This window comes from Aedes aegypti, chromosome 2 (genome assembly GCF_002204515.2).
Source record: "Aedes aegypti strain LVP_AGWG chromosome 2, AaegL5.0 Primary Assembly, whole genome shotgun sequence".
NCBI classification, from domain to species: Eukaryota; Metazoa; Arthropoda; class Insecta; order Diptera; family Culicidae; genus Aedes; species Aedes aegypti.
This window is the reverse complement of record NC_035108.1, coordinates 248108638-248132704: the sequence shown is the minus strand read 5'-3', so window position 1 is coordinate 248132704 and position 24067 is coordinate 248108638. Positions and strand designations below refer to the sequence as shown.

Here is a 24067-nt window from a genome sequence, read left to right as displayed (position 1 = left end):
GTTTCAATTTTCGCCGTCCAAAAGTTCTCACTTTCGAGGCTCGTTTTATTAAGCTTTTTCCATAAATATCTTTGCAAATTTATAATGCCCAACTACCTTAGACGTCGCTTTAGTGGTTTGACGATTTCAATTGATGATTTGACTGTTCCATTAATGATTATCATAAGCTGTCCGGAATTCAAATCAAAGTGTCCGGAATATGAGGCAAAAGTAAGGAAGCGTCCGGAATAAGAATCATGAAAAGGCCACACATTTTGATTCATTTGAAATTATTCAAGTTGCGGAAGCGTATTCTTTACCCACCATCCGAAAGTTAAGGACTTCCGACGCTCGATAACGCAAAAAAATCATACAGAGTGATTTGTTTTGTATGCTCTATGCTGGGTTATACTTCACTGAGGCCTTAAGTGTCCGTAATATGAATCAAAACGGTATTGAGTATGAGCGACTTAAAAATTTGCGCCAAATGATCCACTTGCCCCACCATGGTGGATCGCTTTTTTTATTAAAATATTATGAGAAACATGAATGTATTTGTTCACATTAATTCAAACATTGTGACTAGTATATTTTGGAGAGATTTCGTCTATTTTATACACATCAGTTATACAGAAGTATTGTAGGTTTATTCCTAACTATGTTTTCGAAAGACATTCGTAGTTCAAAAATATTAATTACATTTAATTCAGTTCAACAAACTGAAATCTTTTTATTCTATTTTTGAATATATCTGTCTAGAACAATTGATATGGTCAAATAACGTACAATAATAAGCTTTCAATTGGGGAATTTGTATATTTTACTATTGTGCAATTCAGCTTAGATAAACCTCGGAAAGTGTTGACCAATTTAAGCTAGAAATGCAAAAAGTTAAAGGAAAGCTACATTTGAGGATATCGAAACTTATTTAGATTCGCGTAAAAAGTCTGGCAATATTAAGATAGTAATACTTGGTCCACTTACCCCATCCCGTCAAAAAGTATGAGTCCAAATGTACCATGTCCAAAATATCTGTATTTATTTATAAAAGGCACATATTTTGCATTACGATTCATTGAATTAAAACTGAAATGTAAACCATGTGTTTAAGAAACTAAAAGTTTTCGATTTTAGGCAGATTTATAATTGATTTTTGATTAACAGAAAACAATTTTGAAAATAATCGATTTTTGCGGCTAGCAAGTTTGCTTGTATTAGTGCACGTGTAGTGCCAGTTTTGCAGTAGTATCAGTGTGCACGTGAGAATATAACCTAAAACGAAGCATTGGCGTGAAAACATTCAAAATATTAAAGAATGTTTGCCTAATATTGACAAATGATCCACTTACCCCACTGTACCTTATATTGAAAAATCTGTCTCTACCAAGTTGGCAGAACGCGCTCATTCCCCTTTCTGAACCAGAGGGACAGGGATGTCATCGGAATTGATAGAGTGTAAACGATATCACTAGGTTTAAAACACATCATGTCATCACTTTATTCCGAGATTCGTTAAACATAGTTCCCAGCGGAATAAGAGGCGTTTCATATAATAGGATTATGACTTACGCTAAAAACTTTGGTATTTCTGCTCTGCGGCAACTACTTAATATGGCGGATGAAGATTATAATTTCAAAAATGCCTACAAATCGTTACTTTGTACGGACTACTAGGTGTTGAAATAAAATCGCACAAACCCAAACACTCGACAGCACATTTGTCAATCACATACTTCTCACCTTACTATTAAAGAACGCTGTTTCAACTAGTACTAATCCAGCAAAAGATTGTTGGACACCTGTTTGTCATCAGTCGGGCTGGAGTCCTTGTCCATTTGGGGTCGCTCGGTAGTTTTGCTTAGATCATCCGAATGGACGATGTCCGTCAGGGAGAGCTTGTTCGGTAAAGGTTGAGAGTGACCTACGATACCGTATGGCCGCAGATGGTAGACCAGATAGTCCAGCACGTACATCTGATTGGGCGAGACGTAGTGGAACGAGATTGCATTATCCGAGCAGCAATCCAGCCCCTGTAACGAAATAAATGAATATGGGTTAACCTAGATTTCTAACATATTGGTGGTTTTTGGAACTGACCTCGTCTGTCTTGTAGTAGATGTACTTCCAGTACCAGAAATCTTTATCTACGTGATTCGGTATCAGATGATGCTCAGGTACAAACGGGAAGAATCGACCTCTTCCTAGAGAGTCTCTTGAATCACCAGCCAGAACTTTTACCAATTCCATGCATTTACCTATGAAGTGAAGATCATGAATATTGATAAATCTTTTATATGTGTTATGTACACGACATATTTCCGAGCGAGAACTCGGAACTCTCTATTGCTGTATGATAAAAACTAAATTTAGTGTTGCATTTGTTCGACTGTGCTTTTTCACAAAAATCCTACCCGCAATGATTCATACCCCTTTTAATTTTTTCATATTTTTTAGTGAAACTGTATTGGAAATCGAAAATCTATTTTAATTTCACGAAGTTATCAGGACTTGAATTTTTGAAGCTATTTTTTGGCACAGACAAGTTGAAATTGATTGAATTCTTAGTTAGTAAAACGACAGCAAAGAAAAAATTGAATGAATCGACCCACCCATTTCCACATCTTCGGCACCATCGTGATCCTGCCGACAGTTTTTGTTCGGAATGGCCTCTTCCACAAATCGTTTCACAGCCGCTTTGCTAAGCACGTAGCCGGCGCCACCGGACATGTAGCCCTGCTTTACGAACGGTTTGAATTTACACCCAAAGTATATTGGAAAGCTGGGTGAGTATGGATACAGCATGTATCGAAGATTTTCCATCACAACGTAACTGTAAGAAGTCGAAAGATAAGTTCGTTTTGTCACTTTATCATAGAATTGTGTACTCACGTGTCGTCATCAGCCTTGATGAACCAATCGGCATCGTCGAGATGATGCTGGTAGATGTACTTGAATGCTTCCTTGGTTTTCGCCCACAGATTATTGCGACCTTCTTTCACTGGCAGAGCGATGCTATTTAGAAGCGGGTCTAAAATATAAACAAATAAAAACATGTTTCGCTGAAATTATGGCAGTCATTTGTAATTCAATTTCAAAGTCTTTCAATCTATTTAATACCTCGGGAATTATGATGATTCTCTAGTTCAAGACCAGTAAAACCAGCTCAATTTCAATACGATTTATTCGTGCTGTTTGGAATTTGAATCAAGGTGTTCGGAATATGAGGCAGAATGAACACAGTGTTCGGCATTTGAATCAAAATGTTGCTCCATACTTTTAAGTTGCGGAGAAATCAAAATTTTCACAAATTTCAGCTAATTTATGCCTATCAGATACATTTGAATTCACTGTAGGCCTTAAGTGTTCGGAATATGAGTCAATACAGTATCTTTTGATTAGAATAACTTAACAACGGGATCCTGCTGCATCCGCAAGAAGTACCTTTGGATACCATAAATTTTACGTAACCAATCAAGTAATGTGAGCCACATATTTGTCGTTGAATAGGTATTTATTTTGATCGGGATACCGTAAGTGATAAAAGTTAGAAATTAAATGCTGTTGTCCCATACAAAATTGTCACAATTTGGACTCCAAAGAGCTCCAAATTTAAAAGTCAATTACAGCGCCGGTCAAGTCCTTACGGTCATCGGGGAAGATAAGGAATGTTAGTTAGACAACCATTGTTACTAAAGACCGAGCATACCTCTGCATCTACCTAGTTGTCATGGAAAGGATATTGGGTTGGTGAGGTAATGTATAGCTAAAATGGCGGATGTTTCAAACTGATTGAGATTCCAATATTTTCTTTTTATTTTTTTATGAGAAATGTAGCAAAATTTTTAATTTGAAAATAGTCTAGCGATACTTTGTTGTTTTTGAACTAATGGAAAACAAATATTTCAGTAGGTTTTCAAAGTTTAACATTAACTAAAAGTCGCATTGTTAACTGAAGGTCGCTTTGTTTCTATTCGCCCCACTTTTTCTATTCACCCGTTTTACGGTAATGTACCACTTCAAGTGATATGACTGCCTCTGATTTTAATTTTCTATCTGAACAATTGAATCTAATGATTGGTGCAATGTTCAAAGTCACCACTATGACTGAAGCAGTCCAAGTCGGTGTAAAACTTACTAATCAAATTGTTATTTGATTACGTTTTTCTAATTAATCCAATAAATAATAATTTGAATATTTTAAATTGGAATGCTTGTTCCTTGAACGGTAAAGAGGACGGGCTGTTTAATTTTATTACAGCTAATAACGTGCATATAGCAGTTATTACTGAAACATATTTAAAACCTGGATCCAAACTTAAAAAAGATCCTAACTTTTTTGTTCATTGTAATGAACGATTTGATGGGGCATGTGGGGGAATTGCAATCATCATTCATAGGCGTATAAAACATCAACTTTTTTCGTCATTTGAAACTAAAGTTTTTGAAACTTTAGGTGTTTCAGTTGACTTGGTAAATATACTTTCATAGCTGTCTATTTGCCTTTTCAATGCTCTGGACAGCAAGTTAATTTGCTCCAAACTGACTTGCGAAAATTGACTCGCAATAAATAAAAAAAAATTGTCATTGGTGACTTTAATGCTAAAAATCGGTCATGAAATAATTCTCAAAGTATTTTTTTTTCTTGTCTTTATTAATGTGAATTTTAACACAGATTGGCTAGTTATTTTTTTTCGGTAGCGATAGGGGTAGTACTGGCACTCTTAATCTGCCGTAAGCTCCTTCCCAGCATTTGCTTTTATAAGCCTCTATTGCGTTCATCACACAGACGTTCCTAAGCAATGTTGCTCAAATGGTCACTGTGTACCCTAGCAGCAATCTGCTCTTACCGTAGTTTGCAGTCTAGTACTTTAGACTACTATTAAACTATGATAAGGCCTGAAAGGCTACTAGAGTGATTAAAGTGAAGAACGAAATAGTTTCATTAAAAGGTCCCCATTTCATTTCATCACTCACTACCGTCACTTTTATTTTCGACACTATCACGTTTATCACCGATTATCACTCATCAACTTTCGTAATACACTTCAGATATACTTTACATTATATCATTTTTCACATCACACCATTTTCATATAAATTCATTGTTATTAGCATTTACCATCTGTTAGCATTATTAAGTAATTAAAAGATATTCAATTTAAATGTTTCATTATTTTTGTTGCTGTAGAGTCATAACTATTCAAAGTACAATTTAGCACTATCAACAAAGTTACAGTAACATAAAATCACTTAGATCCGTTCTTCTGCACTCGCTGTCATTATTAACACTTTTATCATGCATGTTTGAATAACTAGGCAATAATGTTTATATTCAGAGAAATGATTGCAAAATGTATTATGGCCTTTATTAAATTAGTAGAGTTCACATCATTATACATCATCATTATTATATTTCTAACAAAACTATCAGAATCACTTCCAATTTCATTTTCAAATTTTCATCACCCTAGATTTTATTATAAACACACTATTAGCACCAACACAATCACTAAATTTAATAACAATAAGTGTTACGCGCAGTTCCACCAAACACCCATTCTTATGTTGCATTTTAAAACGATTGATCACACGTTAGCTTCGAAACTTCACAACCATTACTGATTAGTACAAAGGATGCTACAGCTCGTGGTAAACGAACTGAAACATCAACAACCAGCACTGGTTTATAAGTAACTAATGAGCCCTGGCGGTCCCTCCGTTCAAAGAGGACCTGATAATATGCCGAAACATATTAACAGATCCTCCGCCTGAATGCAGCCGTTTCACGATAAATCCTGAACCGTTAGAGGTGTGCCAAAATATTGGGAAGGTGATATGTTTCACAGACGGGTATTATTATGGTGCACCTTCTACTTTGGCACCGTCAAACCCTGTGATCGTGGCCAGGGAACACAGATTGGCTAGTTCTTCACTCAATTCTCGAAGTAATTCCAACGGCAGAATTTGATTTGATGAGTGCTCTTCAGGATATTTCTAAATTCAATCCCTTTCCTCGTACTTTGTAGTTGTATCTTTCACTTGCTTCTACCTACCACTCTTAATATATCTATCACAGTTCATAGCATTCGCTACAAACTGTTTGTATTGTACAACATTTTAGTAGAAAAACAGGTAGTGCTTCGTGAGGCCCAAGCAGGACGGTTCGGTTTTGTGTCGTCCGATATATTTTGCTCACGATTTCGCGCGTTTTCGTCGCCGGAGAATTTTTTTTTTTTTTTTTTCCTGTTTTGGAGCGTCTTGCTGGGTAGTGCTTCGTGAGGCCCAAGCAGGACAGTTCGGTTTTGCGTCGTCCGTTAGGTTTTGCTCACAATTTCGCGCGTTTTCGTCGCCGGAGAATTTTTTTTTCCTGTTTGGAGCGTCTTGCTGGGTAGTGCTTCGTGAAGCCCAAGCAGGACGGTTCGGTTTTGTGTCGTTCGATATATTTTGCTCACGGTTTTGCGCGTGTTTTCGTCGCCGGAGAATTTTTTTTTCCCTTTTCTGGAGCGTCTTGCTGGGTAGGTATTTGGGAAGGCCCAAGCAAGACGGTTTGTTTTCGGAACGCCAAGAAGTTTTGCTGGCAGTGTCAGTTTTGTGTTCAGTCGAGAATGGATTACCAAATGGTGAGTTCGTTTCATGCTTATGATAACACATTTTTTCTTGAAAGCGTAACTTTTATGTAATATTAAAATAAACTTTGTATGGTTCGTCACTATAAGTGTCGGCATTATGCTATTTTCTTATACAATTTCAATATACATATATTTTTCTCTTTTTGACATTATTAAAAATAATCTTTTGAATTGTTCGACATTGTGAATGTTGACGTATTTTTTAAAACTTCTACCATATCGAGACAAAATGCACAGTAATACTCATATGTCATTTTCAAACAAACTATGTATGGTTCGTCACTACAAGTGTCGGCATTATTCCTGTTTCATATAATTTGAAATATATACATGTAATTTTCAGTTTTCGACATTAATAAAAACGTCTTTTGAATTGTTCGACATTATAGATGTTGACCTATTTTTTAAAGCTTCTACCAAAAACTTCTCGAGACAAAAATACAAAACTAACTTTAAATATAAGTCGTATATTTCCCCCTTGTCCATGGATCGCATCACCGACCAGAGGTGACACCCAGATCTTTTCCTCCCTCACTAATAAACACCCTTCCCGTGGTGATTGTGGAGATGCAGAGGTATTCTCGGTCTCTAGAAGCAACAATCATTACACCCTAACATTCCTTCCCCATCCCAACTGACTGTAAGGACTTGGCCGGCGCCGTTATTGATCAATAATATTAGATCTGCTAAAATTGCACTTCGAGAGTAAGCGGAAACTCCCATCCCTTATTCATTTGGATCGTAGTGCAATTCTTACCAGTTCCGATCAATCACGGAGTAGCAACCATTGACATGTACAGTCAGTCTATGCTATGCTATGCTACAACATTTTAGTAGAAAAACATGTTGCTCTAAGTATTTCCAAATATGAGTTATTACTTATACAAAATGTTATCAGTTTTGTCAAAATTTAAAATTTGCGATAACCCAAAAGTTTGTTTTTAAAAAGCTCTAAATTTCCAGCTTAGCAAATTTGAAGTTACTTTCAAGTTGCGATGAAAAGTTTAGGTCTTTCAAAGCACTAGAAGCCGAGAATCAAGCCATCATACTTGACCATTTTGTATCGAAAACTGCCAATGCGTACTTTATTCAGTCCAGAAGAGTTTACACTTGTACAATTTGAAATAGTGCATAACCGTAATCTTTTCCTATTATCAAACACGGTGCTTTTCTACTTTTGAAATTTAATTACTCAATGATATCTTGAAGTCTTGTTTTACTTTTGAGCCAAAGTAACATTGATTAAGGTTTCAAAGCAGTTCGAAACTGATTTTAGTAATTAGAACACCTTGACCACAATAAAGCCAGGAGCATTGCAATTCCAAAATGTGAAGTAAAATTTGAATCCGTGATTATAGACGATGATCTTAAACTCTTGATCCGCCTTAGAAACGTGAGGAGAAGGCAATTTCAACGCACTAGCGATCCTTCTATGAAAATTATATGGCAGGATTTGCAGAAAAAAATTGAGAAACGTTTTTCACAATTAAGAAACAAAAATTTTGAAAATAAAATTTCTCAATTGGACCCTGGCTCTAAGCCCTTTCTTTATAAGAACGTTTTCGAAAATGCCTGGGAGACTGATTTGGAAGAAGTGAGAACTATTTTTAAAAAATCAAAAATATGAAAGCTCCTGGCGATGATGGAATTTTCTACATTCTCATCAAGAAACTTCCAGAAAGTAGCTTATCATTCTTATTTGATATATTCAACAAATGTTTTCAATTAACATATTTTCCTGACAAATGGAAAAACGCTAAGGTTGTACTAATTTTAAAACCTGTCAAAAATCCTGCAGAAGCTTCTAGCTATCGGCCATCAACTTTTACGTGTAACAAATTTAATCCGTTCCAACAAATCTGAAGGCCATTCTACTGGTCTTGCTCTTCTAGACATAGAAAAAGCATTCGACAGTGTTTGGCATAAAGGTTTGATCGTAAAATTAAAAAATTTTAATTTTCCAACATGCAGTATTGGACAAAACATTTGCAGCTTTTTCGTTTTTCCATACAAAATGACCAACTTTGGTAAGCTATATCTTAGCTATTTATATTTTCAGCAAAGTTGTAGCTGTTAACGAGATGAACAAGTTTGCTGAAGACAATTTGTGTGTGGAGCTATTAGATTTTGAGATAAATTGTTTTGAATTTTTCGTCGAAAATTACATTTTAGTTAAACCGTTATAACTTATAAACTCGTGATTGGAAAAATTATACAAAAATATATGTTAAAATTCAAGTTATATCTGATATTCTGTGAAAATTTCATTCAAATCGGTCCATAAATAACTGAGATCTAGCTTACCAAAGTTGGTCATTTTGTATGGAAAATCGAAAAAGTTGCAAATGTTTTGTCCAATACTGTACATTGTTAGAATAATTCAAAGTTATCTGTCAAATCGTACACTTCAGGTTAATTATCAGAACTCCAGATGTGAAAGACTTCCTGTAAGAGCTGGTGTTCCACAAGGCAGCATTTTGGGACCAATATTATACAATATTTTCACATCTGACTTACCTGAATTACCTCAGGGATGTCAAAAATCCTTGTTTGCGGATGACACAGGCCTTTCCGCCGAAGAACAAAGTCTGCGTGTCATCTGTAGTCGATTGCAAAAAAGTTCATATATTGTTTCTTCATACTTGCAAAAATGGAAGATATCCTCTAATGCTTCCAAAACTCAACTAATAATATTCCCACATAAACCAAAAGCTCTTTATTTGAAACCTTCAAGCAGACATGTTGTCACGATGAGAGGGGTTCCAATAAATTGGCCAGATGAAGTTAAGTATCTAGGGCTCATGCTTGATAAGAATTTAACTTTCAAAAATCACATGGAGGGCATTCAAGCCAAATGTAACAAATATGTAAAATGTCTCTATTCCCTTATTAAAAGAAAATCAAAACTTTGTCTTAAGAACAAGCTTTTGACAAACAAACAAATTTTCAGGCCAGACAAGTTGTATGCTGTACCAATATGGACTAGCTGTTGTAATACCAAGAAGAAAGCTCTGCAGAGAATTCTAAATAAAATTTTGAAAATGATTCTGAATCTCCCTCCATGGTATAGTACTAATGAGTTACATAGAATATCCAACATTGAAACATTGGAACAAATGTCAAATAAAATAATTAATAATTTCAGGCCAAAATCGTAACAATCTTCTATTGCCACGATTAATGCGTTATATATTTAGATTAAGTTAGGTTAAGTAAATTGAGAACGTGTTTTTTTTCTCTTATAAGCAGGTGAAATCAATTCACCTGTAAAAAATCTGAAATGCTACGACAAATGAAATGTAATATGTTGTTAACAAAATGTGAATAAAATCTCAAATATGTTCTAACAAATTAGGATGATAGTGTTGTCTAGATATAAGAAATGAATGTAATGTTTGAAATCATACTTATAAAGAAATTAAAAAAAAATGAAACGTACCTTGCATTGACAACATGCGAATGCATTTTAAAATTATTTTGGTTTATTTGTGTGTGCAATTTTAGATCAAATTTGTCATGGCTTACTAGAGACAACTTAATATGCTGACGTTTATGGCAATCATTTAGAAAAATAAATAATATAATGCAACACAAGGAATAATAGCATGTCACGGAGTACCTTATTCCGGATGTTATTTAACCATGCCCACTAGTGTGGGACAAAAATCAGATTCTCACTCCAGTTCACTTTTTAGATTGCATTAAGGTCCCTTAACAACAAAATTTCAGCTCGATCGGTGAAACTATATTTTACGCGCTAGTCATTCAAAGTTTGTATGGGATTCACTGTGGGAAAACTTATTTAATTGCAAAGAAAAATCGCCAGAGGTCGCCTATAGACATCTACAACAATTCTCAATACAGACCTCGATAGGTATATTTACGCTGAAGAACATTGCTATACTTTTTCCCTGTTTACTAGAATCTTCAAACCCGATTTTTCTCGGTTGCATATTTTGGAACATGGGACCATTATGCGTATAACAGCAGTAAACTTTCTGGATTCTACCCCATTACTCCGAATGCCATTTCTCCGAATGCCATCAACCCGAATTCCATTACCCCGAATGCTATTTACCCGAATTTACAATTATGTTGGCATGATGATATTGATGACATTTCCCATCATATTGGAATTCGGGGTAATGTCATTCGGGGTTTTGGAATTCGGGGTAATGGCATTCGGGTTAATGGCATTCGGGGTAATGGGATTCGGGATAATGGGGTAGAATCAGGCTCAATGAGTGCTGAAAACCACTAAACGTAGACATCACTCGCTTAAAAAAGTTTATGAATCTGTGTAGATAATGGACAAAACTTCAGAAAGTTCTGGAGGCATTATTCTAGGTTAATTATACTTTTCTAAATGCCCTGGCGCATTGTAATTTAATACACTCCAACCTCTTTTTACGACCGTTTTTTTACCGACGGTTCTTTTTCCGACCACTTTTTTACGACCGAAATTCAGATTAACGACCGTTTTTATAAATGATTATTATCTTAAAAAGTATTCAAAATTTTGCCACCAGGCAGCGCTAGTGAGCATGAAACGTATGTTTTGCGGATATCTCAGGATCCTGGCCACTTAGAAAGATGGCGTCTTCGGCAAAGTTATTCAGTAGCTCAAGGACTATCATTATTCTAGCCAAGAGATTCGAGATTTTGCCACCAGGCGGCGCTAGTGAGCATAGAATTTTTGTTTTCCCGATAGCTCAGGATCCTTACCACTAGAGAGATGGCGTCATCGACAAAGTTGTTCAGTAGCTCAAGCGCTATATTTATAAACGCTATGAGGTTCAAAATTTTGCCACCAGATAGTGCTAGTGAGCATGAAACTTTTGTTTTGCGGATATCTCAAAATCCTGGCCACTTAGAAAGATGCCACCTTCGGCAGAGTTATTCAGTAGCTCAAGGACTGTCATTATAAAAGCTATAAGATTCAAAATTTTGCCACCAGGCGGTGCAAGTGAACATGAAACTTTTATAAATTGACACTTATATGGGTTATGGAAAGGGGTCCGCGTGGTCTGTAGGGATTTGAATTCTAAAACTTGTAACCAACTCAGTTATTGGGTCACCAAGTGGCTCGGTAGCTTAGTTGGTAAAGCGCTCGTCTAGCATACAAGAGTCCTGGGTTCAAATCCCAGCCGAGCACGTGGATTTTTTTCATAATTTCACCCATAATTTGTCCATCTTTACCACGCGTAATGAGTTGATTAATTTAATGAAACTTTTGTTTTGCGGTTATCTAAGGATCCTAGCCACTTAGAAAGATGGCGTCTTCGGCAAAGCTGTTCAGTAGCTAAAGCGCTATTATTATAAAAGTTATGAGTTTCGAAATTTTGCCACCAGGCGGTGCTAGTGAGCACATAATTTTTGTTTTCCGGATAGCTCTGGATTATGAATATTCAGAGAGGTGGCGTCTTCGGCAAAGTTGTTCATCAGCTCAAGCGCTATCATTATAAAAGCTATGAGATTCAAAATTTTGCTCCCAGCGGCGCAAGTGGACATGAAGCTTTTGTTTTGCGGATATCTCAGGATCCTGGCCACTTAGAAAGATGGCGCCTTCGGCAAAGTTGTTCAGTAGCTCAATCGCTATCATTATAAAAGCTATGAGATTCAAAATTTTGCCGCTAGGTGGCGCTAGTGAGCATGAAACTTTTGTTTCGCGGATATATCAGAATCCTGACCACTTAGAAAGATGGAGTCTTCGATAAACTTGTTGAGTAGCTCAACTTTGCCCAAGACGCCATGTCTATGTAGTCAAGATCCTGATATACCCGCGAAAGTTTCATGCTCACTAGCGCCACCTGGTGGCAAAATTTTGAACCTCATAGCTCTTATAATGATAGTCCTTGAGCTACTGAACATCTTTGCCGAAGACGCCATCTTTCTAAGTGGTCAGGATCCTGAGCTATCTTCAAAACAAACATTCTATGCTCACCAGCGCCGTCTGGTGGCAAAATCTCGAATCTCTTGGCTAGAATAATGATAGTCCTTGAGCTACTGAACAACTTTGCTGAAGACGCCATCTCTCTAAGTGGTCAGGATCCTGAGCTATCTGGCAAACAAATAATCTATGCTCACTAGCGTCGCCTGGTGGCAAAATTTTGAATCTCATAGCTTTGATAATGATAGTCCTTGAGCTACTGAACAACTTTGCCCAAGACACCATCTATCTAAGTGGTCAGGATCCTGAGCTTTCTGGCAAACAAATAATCTATGCTCACTAGCGCCGCCTGGTGGCAAAATCTCGAATCTCTTGGCTAGAATAATGATAGTCCTTGAGCTACTGAACAACTTTGCCGAAGGCGCCATCTTTCTAAGTGGCCAGGATCCTGAGCTATCCGCAAAACAAACATTCTATGCTCACTAGCGCCACCTGGTGGCAAAATCTCGAATTCATAGCTTTTATAATGATAGTTTCTGCGCTACTGAACAACTTTGCCAAAGACGCCATCTTTCTAAGTGGCCAGGATCCTGAGCTATCCGCAAAACAAACATTCTATGCTCACTAGCGCCACCTGGTGGCAAAATCTCGAATTCATAGCTTTTATAATGATAGTTTCTGAGCTACTGAACAACTTTGCCAAAGACGCCATCTTTCTAAGTGGCCAGGATCCTGAGCTATCTGGCAAACAAATAATCTATGCTCACTAGCGTCGCCTGGTGGCAAAATTTTGAATCTCATAGCTTTGATAATGATAGTCCTTGAGCTACTGAACAACTTTGCCCAAGACACCATCTATCTAAGTGGTCAGGATCCTGAGCTTTCTGGCAAACAAATAATCTATGCTCACTAGCGTCGCCTGGTGGCAAAATTTTGAATCTCATAGCTTTGATAATGATAGTCCTTGAGCTACTGAACAACTTTGCTGAAGACGCCATCTCTCTAAGTGGTCAGGATCCTGAGATATCCGCAAAACAAAATTTTCATGCTCACTAGCGCCGCCTGGTGGCAAAATTTCGAATCTCATAACTTTTATAATGATAGCGCTTGAGCTACTGAACAACTTTGCCGAAGGCGCCATCTTTCTAAGTGGTCAGGATCTTAAGATAACCGCAAAACAAAAATTCTATGCTCACTAGCGCCGCCTGGTGGCAAAATTTCGAATCTCATAACTCATAAGTGGCCAGGATCCTGAGATATCCACAAAACAAAAGTTTCATGCTCACTAGCGCCACCTGGTGGCAAAATTTCGAATCTAATAACTTTTATAATGATAGCGCTTGAGCTACTGAACCTTTTTGCCGAAAACGCCATCTATCTAAGTGGCCAGGATCCTGAGCTATTCGCAAAACAAACATTCTATGCTCACTAGCGCCGCCTGGTGGCAAAATCTCGAATCTCTTGACTAGAATAATGATAGTCCTTGAGCTACTGAACAACTTTGCCGAAGACGCCATCTTTCTAAGTGGTCAGGATCCTGAGATATCCGCAAAACAATATTTGCATGCACACTTGTACTGCCTGGTGGCGCAATTTCACTTAAGCAGTGTTGCCAGCCACGAAAAAAAATTTCAACCCTTCATGAAAAACTGGATTACAGTTGAAGAGTATTGCTATGTTGCTAAGCATTATATTTTTCTGTTCCGCTCAAGTTTGATGGTTTTGGTCTTTACTTCATTCTTCTTAAACAGCCACATGAACATTTGTGATTCAGCCGACTCTATGGCAAGAAACACTTCCTTCAACTTTGGTGAACATTCGGTATCGTTATCTTTGAAATTTTTTGGTATTTGCATATCACACCCCCATAAAATTGACTCTTTTGATAACAATCGAGCAGTATTGCCATCTATTACCAAAATATGAAATTTTGAACGGCTATTTTAGAAGGTCCTCAACCCATGCTTCAACTTTGCCGAAAATGTCGAATCAGTATTTCCGCATCTAGAGTTGCATTTTTCAAAAACAAACTGATTTTTTTTACGACCGATTTTTTTTACGACCCCCCGATAACGGTCGTAAAAAGAGGTTGGGGTGTACAAATAACTGGTCTGTACACTTTTTGTATGAAATCATTTCGTTTCCAAATGATAAATAAGTTCTAAAAAGAAGTTTATGTAATTTTTATTCAACCTGACCCAGAGATGTTCTGAAATAACTTTGTCAACAATACTCCGAATGTATACTTACTCATGGAACTACAACTAATAATGAAGCAATCCTCAAAATTTCATGAAAAAATATTGAATTATGCTCAAACACGAGCCATTTGAATTTTGTATGTCAGCCCCGTAGCCTACGGGTTAAAGGCTAAGGAATTGCTTAACTAGAAATCACACTTACCAGTCTTTGAGCTCATAAACAGCAACTTATTGCACCGTGAGCCCCACGTGCGCTTAACGTGCAGAGCTTTCGCTTTGTGATTACTGGGATTTGTCATGATCCAGCATAGTACCCGTACCTCCCGATACAGTTGATTCGCCAGCGATGAATTCTCATGGGCGTGTACTTCCTCGTGGGAAGCGTGATTGCCGACTTCCTGTTCGGGACCTTCGGCACCCTTCAGCTCATGGCCCGTATGTGGATCACTTACTATCGCCGGAGCTTCCCTGGAGTGGTAATATTCCGGTAGCCACGGAGCTCGATTGGTGCTGGAGGTGATCAAAGTGGCGAACACAAATCCGAGCACTGTGCCAAATATAAGCGTAACCAACGTCCGGGGATGGCTATGACTGCGTCCACCTGAAGAAGGGATAAAATTTGGTTTGATATCAGCAAATTTTACTTTAAGCTTTATGACAGAAAAAACCTTCATTCATTTTACGACTAGATTTCGATTTTATCAATAGCGACTCGTGAACGGTGGACCACAATTATCTTCGTCACACAACGTGCCAAAAGAACTGCTTCTTCTACACTAAAAGTCAAATTCAGCCACAACCGAATAGATGGTCAAGTGATAAAAAATGTTGCTAAAAACATGAGACCAGCTACCAGGCCGTGTGCGACAAATGTTATTAATATTGGATTTGCAATCAAAACAGTGTGGCAACGTGTTCAAACACAAAGTAATCACATATCTAGTGCATTTGCGAATTTTTATCGCATCGATTGTGGAGCTCTTCAAAATGTCGAGCCTTCAGCTTGTTGCACTTGTCTGCCTGTAAACGCACGACAAACAGACGTAACATATTCCATTAAAATTAATCGTCCAATTTACACCATCATAATCTGGTGAGGACGGTGGGACACGGTTATATAAAAAAAATAGATTCTCGCTCCAGTTCACTTTTTGAATTGCATTTAGGTCCCATAACAACTGTGCAAAATTTCAGCTCGATCGGTAAAACTATGTTTTGGCGCCAGCCGTTCAAAGATGGTATTCAATATTGTCAATATTCTTTGTCGTAAAAATACCTATCGATGTCTATATTCAGAAATGTTATAGAGGTCAATGGGCGGCATCTGACGATTTTCTTTACAAAAGTAAGTTTTCCCATAGTAAATCCCAAACAAACTTCAAACGACTGGGGCTTTAGAGTTTCACCGATCATGCTGAAATTTTGTACAGTTGTTATTGGTCCTAAATGCAATCCAAAAAGTTGACTGGTGCGATAATCTAAATTTTGTCCCACACTAGTGAGCATGTTGCACGAAGAAAAACGATGCGCGCGCCTCTAGGTTTGAAACATAGCAAATTGGAAATGATCATTAAAAAAATGATTCATGGAAATTTCTTCAGTGCTACGTCTATTTGTCTATGGTATAACTGTTCCATGTGAATAGGAACTATAGCAAATATGTGATTGATATGCGTGTATGGGCAGTGTAGTACAATGAAGACAAAATCTTTTTTTTTTTTTGAAACAGCTGATAAATGACAAAAAGTTTAGGAACAGGAACATGGCCATTACCGTGAATGTACCATATTTGACGCGGTTAAGTAAATTCTGAATTCAAACATTTGTCAAAAAGTAAAAAACTGACCAGGTTTAACTTGAGGATTTAATATTCAAAAGCTTTAGGTGGATACAAATATTAATTTTCTTTTATGTCAACCCCCCTCCTTCAAAAATTCGAAAATATTAGGGGGGGGGGGGAAATCTTTTTTTACCATCAGATAAGTATACAAAATTTTTAAAGTAAACGGACGATTGAAAAAAAAATAACGTTAAATATTAAAATTAAAATTAAATACTTTTTTTCCATTAAATTTTTTTGTTTCTTATTTATTTTTATAAATTGGGCTGACGTTGACCGAAAGCTCAAATGACGTCCAACAAACATTGATACGTTTTCATTATGAGGAAATGGACCTGTGTAAGTTAATAAGTAAAGGCACTCGAACTGAAGAAATGGGTGATTTTCATTCTGTCAAATACGTAAATTTAACCCAAACTTCGAGTTAGTTAACAAAAACTCAAATTTGAGTAAAAAAATTCTTGTTCAATTTGTAATCCCCAAACAATTTTAATATTTCAACTGACGTGTTTTCTTTTTACAAAAAATTAATAATAAATCATGTTGTTCAAATTACTGCCGATATTCTGTGTATTTATAATCGCCCCAAAATAGCTGTCCAACCGATTAATCACACAAATAAGCAAAACGATCAATAATTTGACAAACACTTTAAAAAGGCAAAGTTGAGTAGAAATAACTCAACGTATGACATTTGAGCTGCGTACACTCAGAAACACGAGTAGTCACAGAATTACTAAATTTTAGTAAATTATGACTATTTTCTATCTGCCTTTCTTTCATTATGCAGGGAATTTTATTCCTATTTGTCAATTCACCTGGGTTGAAGCATCGCTATGCTTCAACCCAGGCGAAATGACAGTTAGTGTAGAAATTCTCAGCAGAATGAAAGAGAGGCAGATAGAAAATAGTCATTGATGCATAAACTTCTGTGACTATTTTTATTTCTGAGTGTACTAGCCGCTGAGTAGTTTCAACTCATTTTTGAATGAAAAAAAAGGAACAAGCCATTTTGAAATGTCAACGCTGATCATTTCAAAACATTCAGTCAGTCGGTCAGAGTAAGACGTAGAAGTGGAAAAATCATAATTTTCTTTAAAATAAACCCTAAAATTTTTGAAATCATTTTTAATATGCATAATTTTGTTCTACATTACTGTTCTTGACTGTTTCATATTAGAATCAGCTGATTATGTTCATATTGATAATATTGAATTTTATGAATCAAGTATCAAGTAAAATAAACAATAGATGTTGAATAGTTAATATGTGTATGAGAACACTGCCTCGGACATCATAAGGGATATGCAACGGAAGACCGGAACCAGTTTCGAGAACTCAGGAAATGAATGATGATGACTTGATTCGAAATTGTACCGTTTGTCAATTAAAGTTCCATTTTGCTAATCTTAATCTTATCCTAGAGATCTGATTTTTTCGGCTTTGGTCAAGTTGGTCAGTATTTCAAGCGATTTTTGTTTTTTTTTTTATTTTTAATTATGCTGCTGAGCAATCAAAGTGAACATGTATTTGTAGACTAGTATACTCCTTAAGTATGTTTATTTAGCCGTGATTCAACAATGTGGCCTGGAAGTTAATCCATATAAACGTAGGGCGATTAGGGGCAGAATGGACACATTAAACAAATGCATACCGTAAATTGGGGAAAAGTTGATCACTTTTGAGCGATTCTGTGCTATAATTCCTAGTGGGATGCATTTATTATCATCCATATATGTTTAAAACCTGTACTGGTTGAATGTTTAACGAATTATACAAACGAAATTTTGACGAATTGTTATCGTAAAACAAAAACAATTTTTGGAGATCAAAAAGTGGTGTTTTTGATTCCGGGGTGAAGTTGATCAATTACTGCGATAGGTTTCCTAAAATAAAGAAGTATGCTATTCACTAAATCTGGGGTCTCTGAATCTGAATCAAGACTTAAAAATCTTACAATTTATTGATAAATCGGGTAATTTTTTAATTGAAATTTGTGAACTACATATTACACCACATTAAACGCCTAAAGGTAGGCAATTTTCTTTGAAGTTAGCAACCCTCTTGCAAAAAGACCAGTTTTTCTCTAAAATAAGAATTTGTATCCTCAATACAAATTCGAAACTGGGTACACAAAACATATCTGGAATGTATGAAACAGTTTATTAAAACTGTAGCTTTGTATAGCCGTGGAAAAAGTCGATTGTTTGGAGAAGAACCCTTCAATAGTTCATGAAACATTTCCTAAAAAATCTGTTTTTCCATGAAATAATTACCTTGAATGCCAAACCGAATTTATGAAAATCAAGAGTAGCTATCAGGTAATGCCACAACTCAGAAATTGTGATAATTGAAATCGTGGCATAGCTCTTATAACAGTCTATACATGTGGGTACGGGAATGATCAACTTCTCCCCGCTGATCAACTACACCCCGAATTACGGTACTTTAAAACCATAAAATTGTAATATTATTCAGTTATCCTCAGCTGGTTACCAAGTTCGTAATTATACGATGTGTTGCATTCATTCATGGTAAAAAAGTCATATCACTTGTGAGACAAACGACATAGAAAATTGTGTCAAAAGCAAGGCTGGAAAAAGGTATCGGGGCAAAATGAACACTTTCGTGGAATTGAGAGAAAAATATATTATAAATTAGTGGCAAACGTTATGATATGCAGAAGAGCTTCATCTCTGTCATTAGCAATAAAAAATGTTCTAGGTTAGAAACTTTTCTAAAAAATTAGATTCTACCACCGCTTATAGAGAATTTTTTTTTACAAATTGTTGGAAAATTTGATAAATTATGCATATTCTTTGAGAATAAGGGGGTGTCGATTTCGCCCCGTGTGTTCATTATGACCTTAACCAACTTACGTGTAACAAATGCGATCGCAAAAAGTTATGACATACACGAATCAGGAGGGATGCAGACCAGCGCTTTTCCAACTGGATAAGCCCAATAGCCGTAGCAATTCATCATGATCACGCTGAGGGTCGTGCGTTTGAATTCCGCCGGTCCAGGATGTTTTCGAGTTGGAAAAAAAAACATTTTTTTTATTAATGGTCAATTAGAAAAGAATGCTGTCAGTTAATAACTATGGAAAAACTTAGTTGATAATCATTTGAGAAGCAGGCTATTCGCCAGTTGGGACGTAACGCCAGAAAAAATAAGAAAAGGGAGGCGCATATCAAGCTTCAGTAAACCTTTGCAATGACACTGTTTCTGTTTCGTTCCTTCCAGAATTGATTACAACAATTTATTCACATTTACGGAATTGTACTACTTTGTCTGATATTCGTGATTTATGAACAGCCCCAAAACCATGTCATGTACTTTTCGAACTCCAATCACAAAATCTAATTTAGAAAGTTGATAATAAATGCGTATAACATTTAAAATTCATCAATTTCTAGCAGTTCGAACGCTGATTCAAAAATTGTGACAGGCATGTTTAATGCCCATATTTTATGAATCATGTAGGGGGAGATCCCCCAGTACCGGACACTTAAGCCACTAAATTCATAATTCGAAAAATATTGATTTTATGGGCCCGTGTTACTCATTTATGATGAATATTATCATTTTTGTAGTGTACAAAAATAAATTTGAAAATAGATAAATGAATTTTGACATTGCGTTTTGATGATGTATTTTAGTACCAAATTGATCGATCTTGAAAGGTGGAACCCAATACCGGACACGATCTGGAAATGCCTCGAATTCTGTAAATTTGAACATCATTGAATGTGTACACTATAGGAATAGTTTATAATTAGCAATTCAATGCATTTGCAACATTTACAAGAATAATGTGAGTTTTTCTTAGTTTGCAAGATGCCTATCAAAAACCTCTTTCATATATGATGAAAAATAGCACATTTTACGATGTTGTTCTGAATGTTCATTCTTCTTAATTTTATTGCATGTTTGATACCATGATCAACGGAACCCATGAAAAATGAAAGTATTCTGAGACACTGGTGCAATAATTACAAAGATTTCATATAAAAAATCAAGCTGTCCGAAACTGAGGGACAGGAGGTACTTAACCAAAATTGTAATTTGTCCATATTTACTTCAATTATGCTACAAAATACATTCATACTATCAAATTAGGATTGTGTTCGATCATGCTTGCGGGATCCAAAGTATTTTTTCATATTCAAAGTAATTACTAAATAGGCTCAAAATTAAGAAAATACGTCAATTTTTTTAAGATTCTCAAACTTTTATACTTTTTTAAAAAGGCATGCATATTTCAAGGATGTGTTATTCTACGCAAACATTAGTCTACATAAGAGCTTTCTTTTCTACTAATACACCATCTTGACTGGACCATGATTTCTCAATGTTTCGACTTTGTCCGGTATTGGGTGCTGTCCGGCACTGGGGGATCTCCCCCTATTTAGCATTAGCATTAAGCATTTCGCACAAATTTGTAGGTGGTACAATCCTAGACAATTTATTGTATGAGGGTTGCCTCCTTCCCGTCCGTTGCGAAAGTTGGGGAATGGGAAAGGATGATTGATTGAACAGTGTCAATGAACACCTACTTGAGAAAGATGCAGAGAACTCTACGACCTCTCATACATGTTTTCACAGAACATTTGCACGTGGCGTAGCACCGCCGAATCTAATTTTCACCAGCGGAATTCCATATTTTATGAATCAAGTATTTCACGCAAAAATCTCAGACAAATCTCTCATATTTCATATTTTTATCGTATAACAATGTTTATTTAATCTGTAAATGTTGTATGTGGCTCATTCTCCTACGAATATCTTTGTATTAACCTTTTAAAACTTCGCTTCTAAATAGCCGTCTACTGGCGTGCTTCTTACGAAATTGACTAAAAATACATCCTCATGGGCAAAAAACATAATTCATTGATTTATTTGGTTTATATCGAAATCAAAAGACTTTTTACTGGGATTGATTGATTGAAGTGGTTAAACACATTGTGTAGCATAACAGCAAACATATTTTTATGAGTTTTTGTAATAAATTTCATTATAATTTTGTTTCTTAAGGTGAAGAGAATCAAAGCCAAACCTCATATTTTCAAGAGCACAAATCTGGAGAACCGATCAACCATTTGAGCTGAAAAGTTTATCAATTAATCACCACCAGCCAGTGACCAATCGATTAAATTTCCAGCTCAAACGGATGTTTGGTTCTCCAGATTTGTGCTCTTGAAAATTTGAGGTTTGGCTTCGATTCATCTTCACCTTAAAATCAGCTGATTCATAAATTGTGGGTGATTCAACTGTGTAGTATCATTCCAAACATCACATTCATTTCTTATATTATCTAGGTCAGGGCTGCCCAACGTACGGCCCGCGAAGAGTTTGAAGACTTTTCTCTCAGATGGCCCGTTGTATGTTTTACTAATCGTACTTCGGAACAATCGTTTGTCTCAAACTCCAAAATACCGCTATATACTTAATGTATTGTCTCTGAATCTATTACCATTTTCTAAAATGTCATAGCACGTCGGGTTTTTGAGAAATTGATTGTTGAAAATACTCGCAGGCAAGTTTACCACCTTGAAAGCTGATTTTTGTGCTTCGTTTACTACAGAAATCTTTGTTTAGGTACTTGAGAATATGAAACAACTAAGTATGTAATCTTTTCGTTACTAAAACGGTACTTTTGATAGTTTGAAAAAGTATTGCGATTGCCATATGAAGGAAACGATTTATATGCAGCATTACTGAAGGCGGCAACAAGTTCAAAATCTCCAAATTTAGTGGAGACACATAATATGAAAAGGTTATTTTTGTTCCGCTGTGTCATTACTAAAACTTTCAATAAAATTGCATGGTTCGTTTCAATAAGATAATTCTAATTTTTTTATCTAAATTTATGTCATTTCACAAATGATTCGAAACTATTCAATTTTAAATAAAAAAAAAACTGGAAAATTTGGCAGCATTTTCTATTTAAGTTAGTTAGCGTTAAAATTATTCTAACCGCTGAGAATCAGAATGAAATTAACAATGAGAAATCATACTTTTTATACTAGAATAGTGTTATTAAGATTACAAGAAAACTGGAATGGCTTTCTTCAAATTTAAATAAGAAATAAGTAAACTTCAGTCAAATTAGAAAAAAAAATATGGTAAGAAAATTTTAATTAGTCACAAAGACTTGGTCATTACTAAATCCTATACACTCACAAAACCTACAGCAGGATTTTTCCGAATCCTTAGAATCAAATTTTCATAAAATTGTGGGCAGAGTTTCCACATGACCCTGAATGGAATTCTGATCAGGATTCATATAAAATCCTGAATAAATATCTCACAGATTCCAAAACAGGATCTTGGAATAAAGAGTCTTACGGAATCCTAAAATCAATTCTCACAGAATCCTGCGTGGATTTTTGCAAAATGCAGGATTCTTATATATCCATCGGCAAGAGTTTCAAATAATAGTGGGTAGGATTGTGACAACAAATCTGAGTGAGATTCTTATAACATCTTTGACATGATTGTAATATAAAATTTAGAGCAGAATTTTCAACAATTCCTGTACTAAATTATAACGTAGTTTTCGTAAGATAATTATAGAATACTGAGAGGGATTCTTACTGATGCTCAAAAGCAATTATCTTGTAAATTTTTCCAAAAATCATTGTTTTTCTTAATTGTTAAAAAAAATGTTGGAAATGCTTTGGCCCGCCACGCAATATTTTTTCTGAGATATGGCCCGCGGTTCAAAAAGGTTGGGCAGGCCTGATCTAGGTGTTCTGTGTTAGACAACACTATCATCATAATTTGGTAAAACAAAATTAAGCTTTTATCAACATTTTGTTAACAACATATTACATTTCATTTGCCGTAGCAGCTAAGAATTTTTACAGGTAAGTTGATTTCACCTGCTTATAAGAGAGAAAAAACGCTTTCAATTTACTTAAACTGCGTGGACGACTTTGTTGCACTGTTTTGCTCATATCTTTTGACACAATAGACCAATTCTCAAAATTTAAACGGTTTTGTACAAGGGATTAGTTGAACCCCCATAATAGAAAATTGCAACGATTTTTGCCGAAAACTATTAAAAATTTTATTTGACATTTGTTCCAATGTTTCAACTATGTTACTTATTAAGACTATACAAAAGAGGAAGCTTCACAATCATTTTCAAAATTTTATTTCGAATCCTCTGCAGAGCTTTCTTCCTGGTATTACAACAGATAGTCCATATTGGTACAGTATACAACATGGCTGGCCTGAAAATTTGTTTGAAAATCAAAAGCTTGTTCTTAGGACAAAGTTTTGATTTTCTATTAATAAGTGGATAAACACATTTTACAGATTTGTTACATTTGGTATGAATGCCCTCAATGAAATTTTTGAAAAATATTTTTTTATCTAGCATGAGCCTTAGATACTTAACTTTATCTGACCAATTTATTGGAACACTTCTCATCGCGACAACATGTCTACTTGAAGGTTTCAAATAAAAAGCTTTTGGTTTATGTGAGAATATTATTAGTTGAGTTTTGTGAGCATTAGG

General features: G+C 35.8%; 1 protein-coding gene across 3 annotated transcripts in view; it reads right to left on the bottom strand.

The window, feature by feature from the left end:
- Nucleotides 1-1448: 1448 nt before the first annotated feature.
- LOC5569374 (glycoprotein-N-acetylgalactosamine 3-beta-galactosyltransferase 1) overlaps nt 1449-24067 on the bottom strand; it is a 60535-nt gene continuing 37916 nt past the window's right edge. Inside the window, exons 1-6 of one of the 3 annotated variants that reach the window (XM_021844760.1) lie at nt 19455-19526; nt 14902-15300; nt 2869-3007; nt 2589-2809; nt 2077-2234; nt 1449-2009 (exon numbers count right to left, since the gene is read on the bottom strand). In XM_021844760.1, the coding sequence (XP_021700452.1) occupies nt 1752-2009; nt 2077-2234; nt 2589-2809; nt 2869-3007; nt 14902-15300; nt 19455-19524 (1245 nt within the window). In that variant the 5' untranslated portion in view covers nt 19525-19526 and the 3' untranslated portion in view covers nt 1449-1751. Of the gene's footprint in view, nt 2010-2076; nt 2235-2588; nt 2810-2868; nt 3008-14901; nt 15301-15367; nt 15603-19454; nt 19527-24067 lie in introns of those variants that run through there. The other 2 variants (XM_021844762.1, XM_021844761.1) reach the window with 2 other exon arrangements.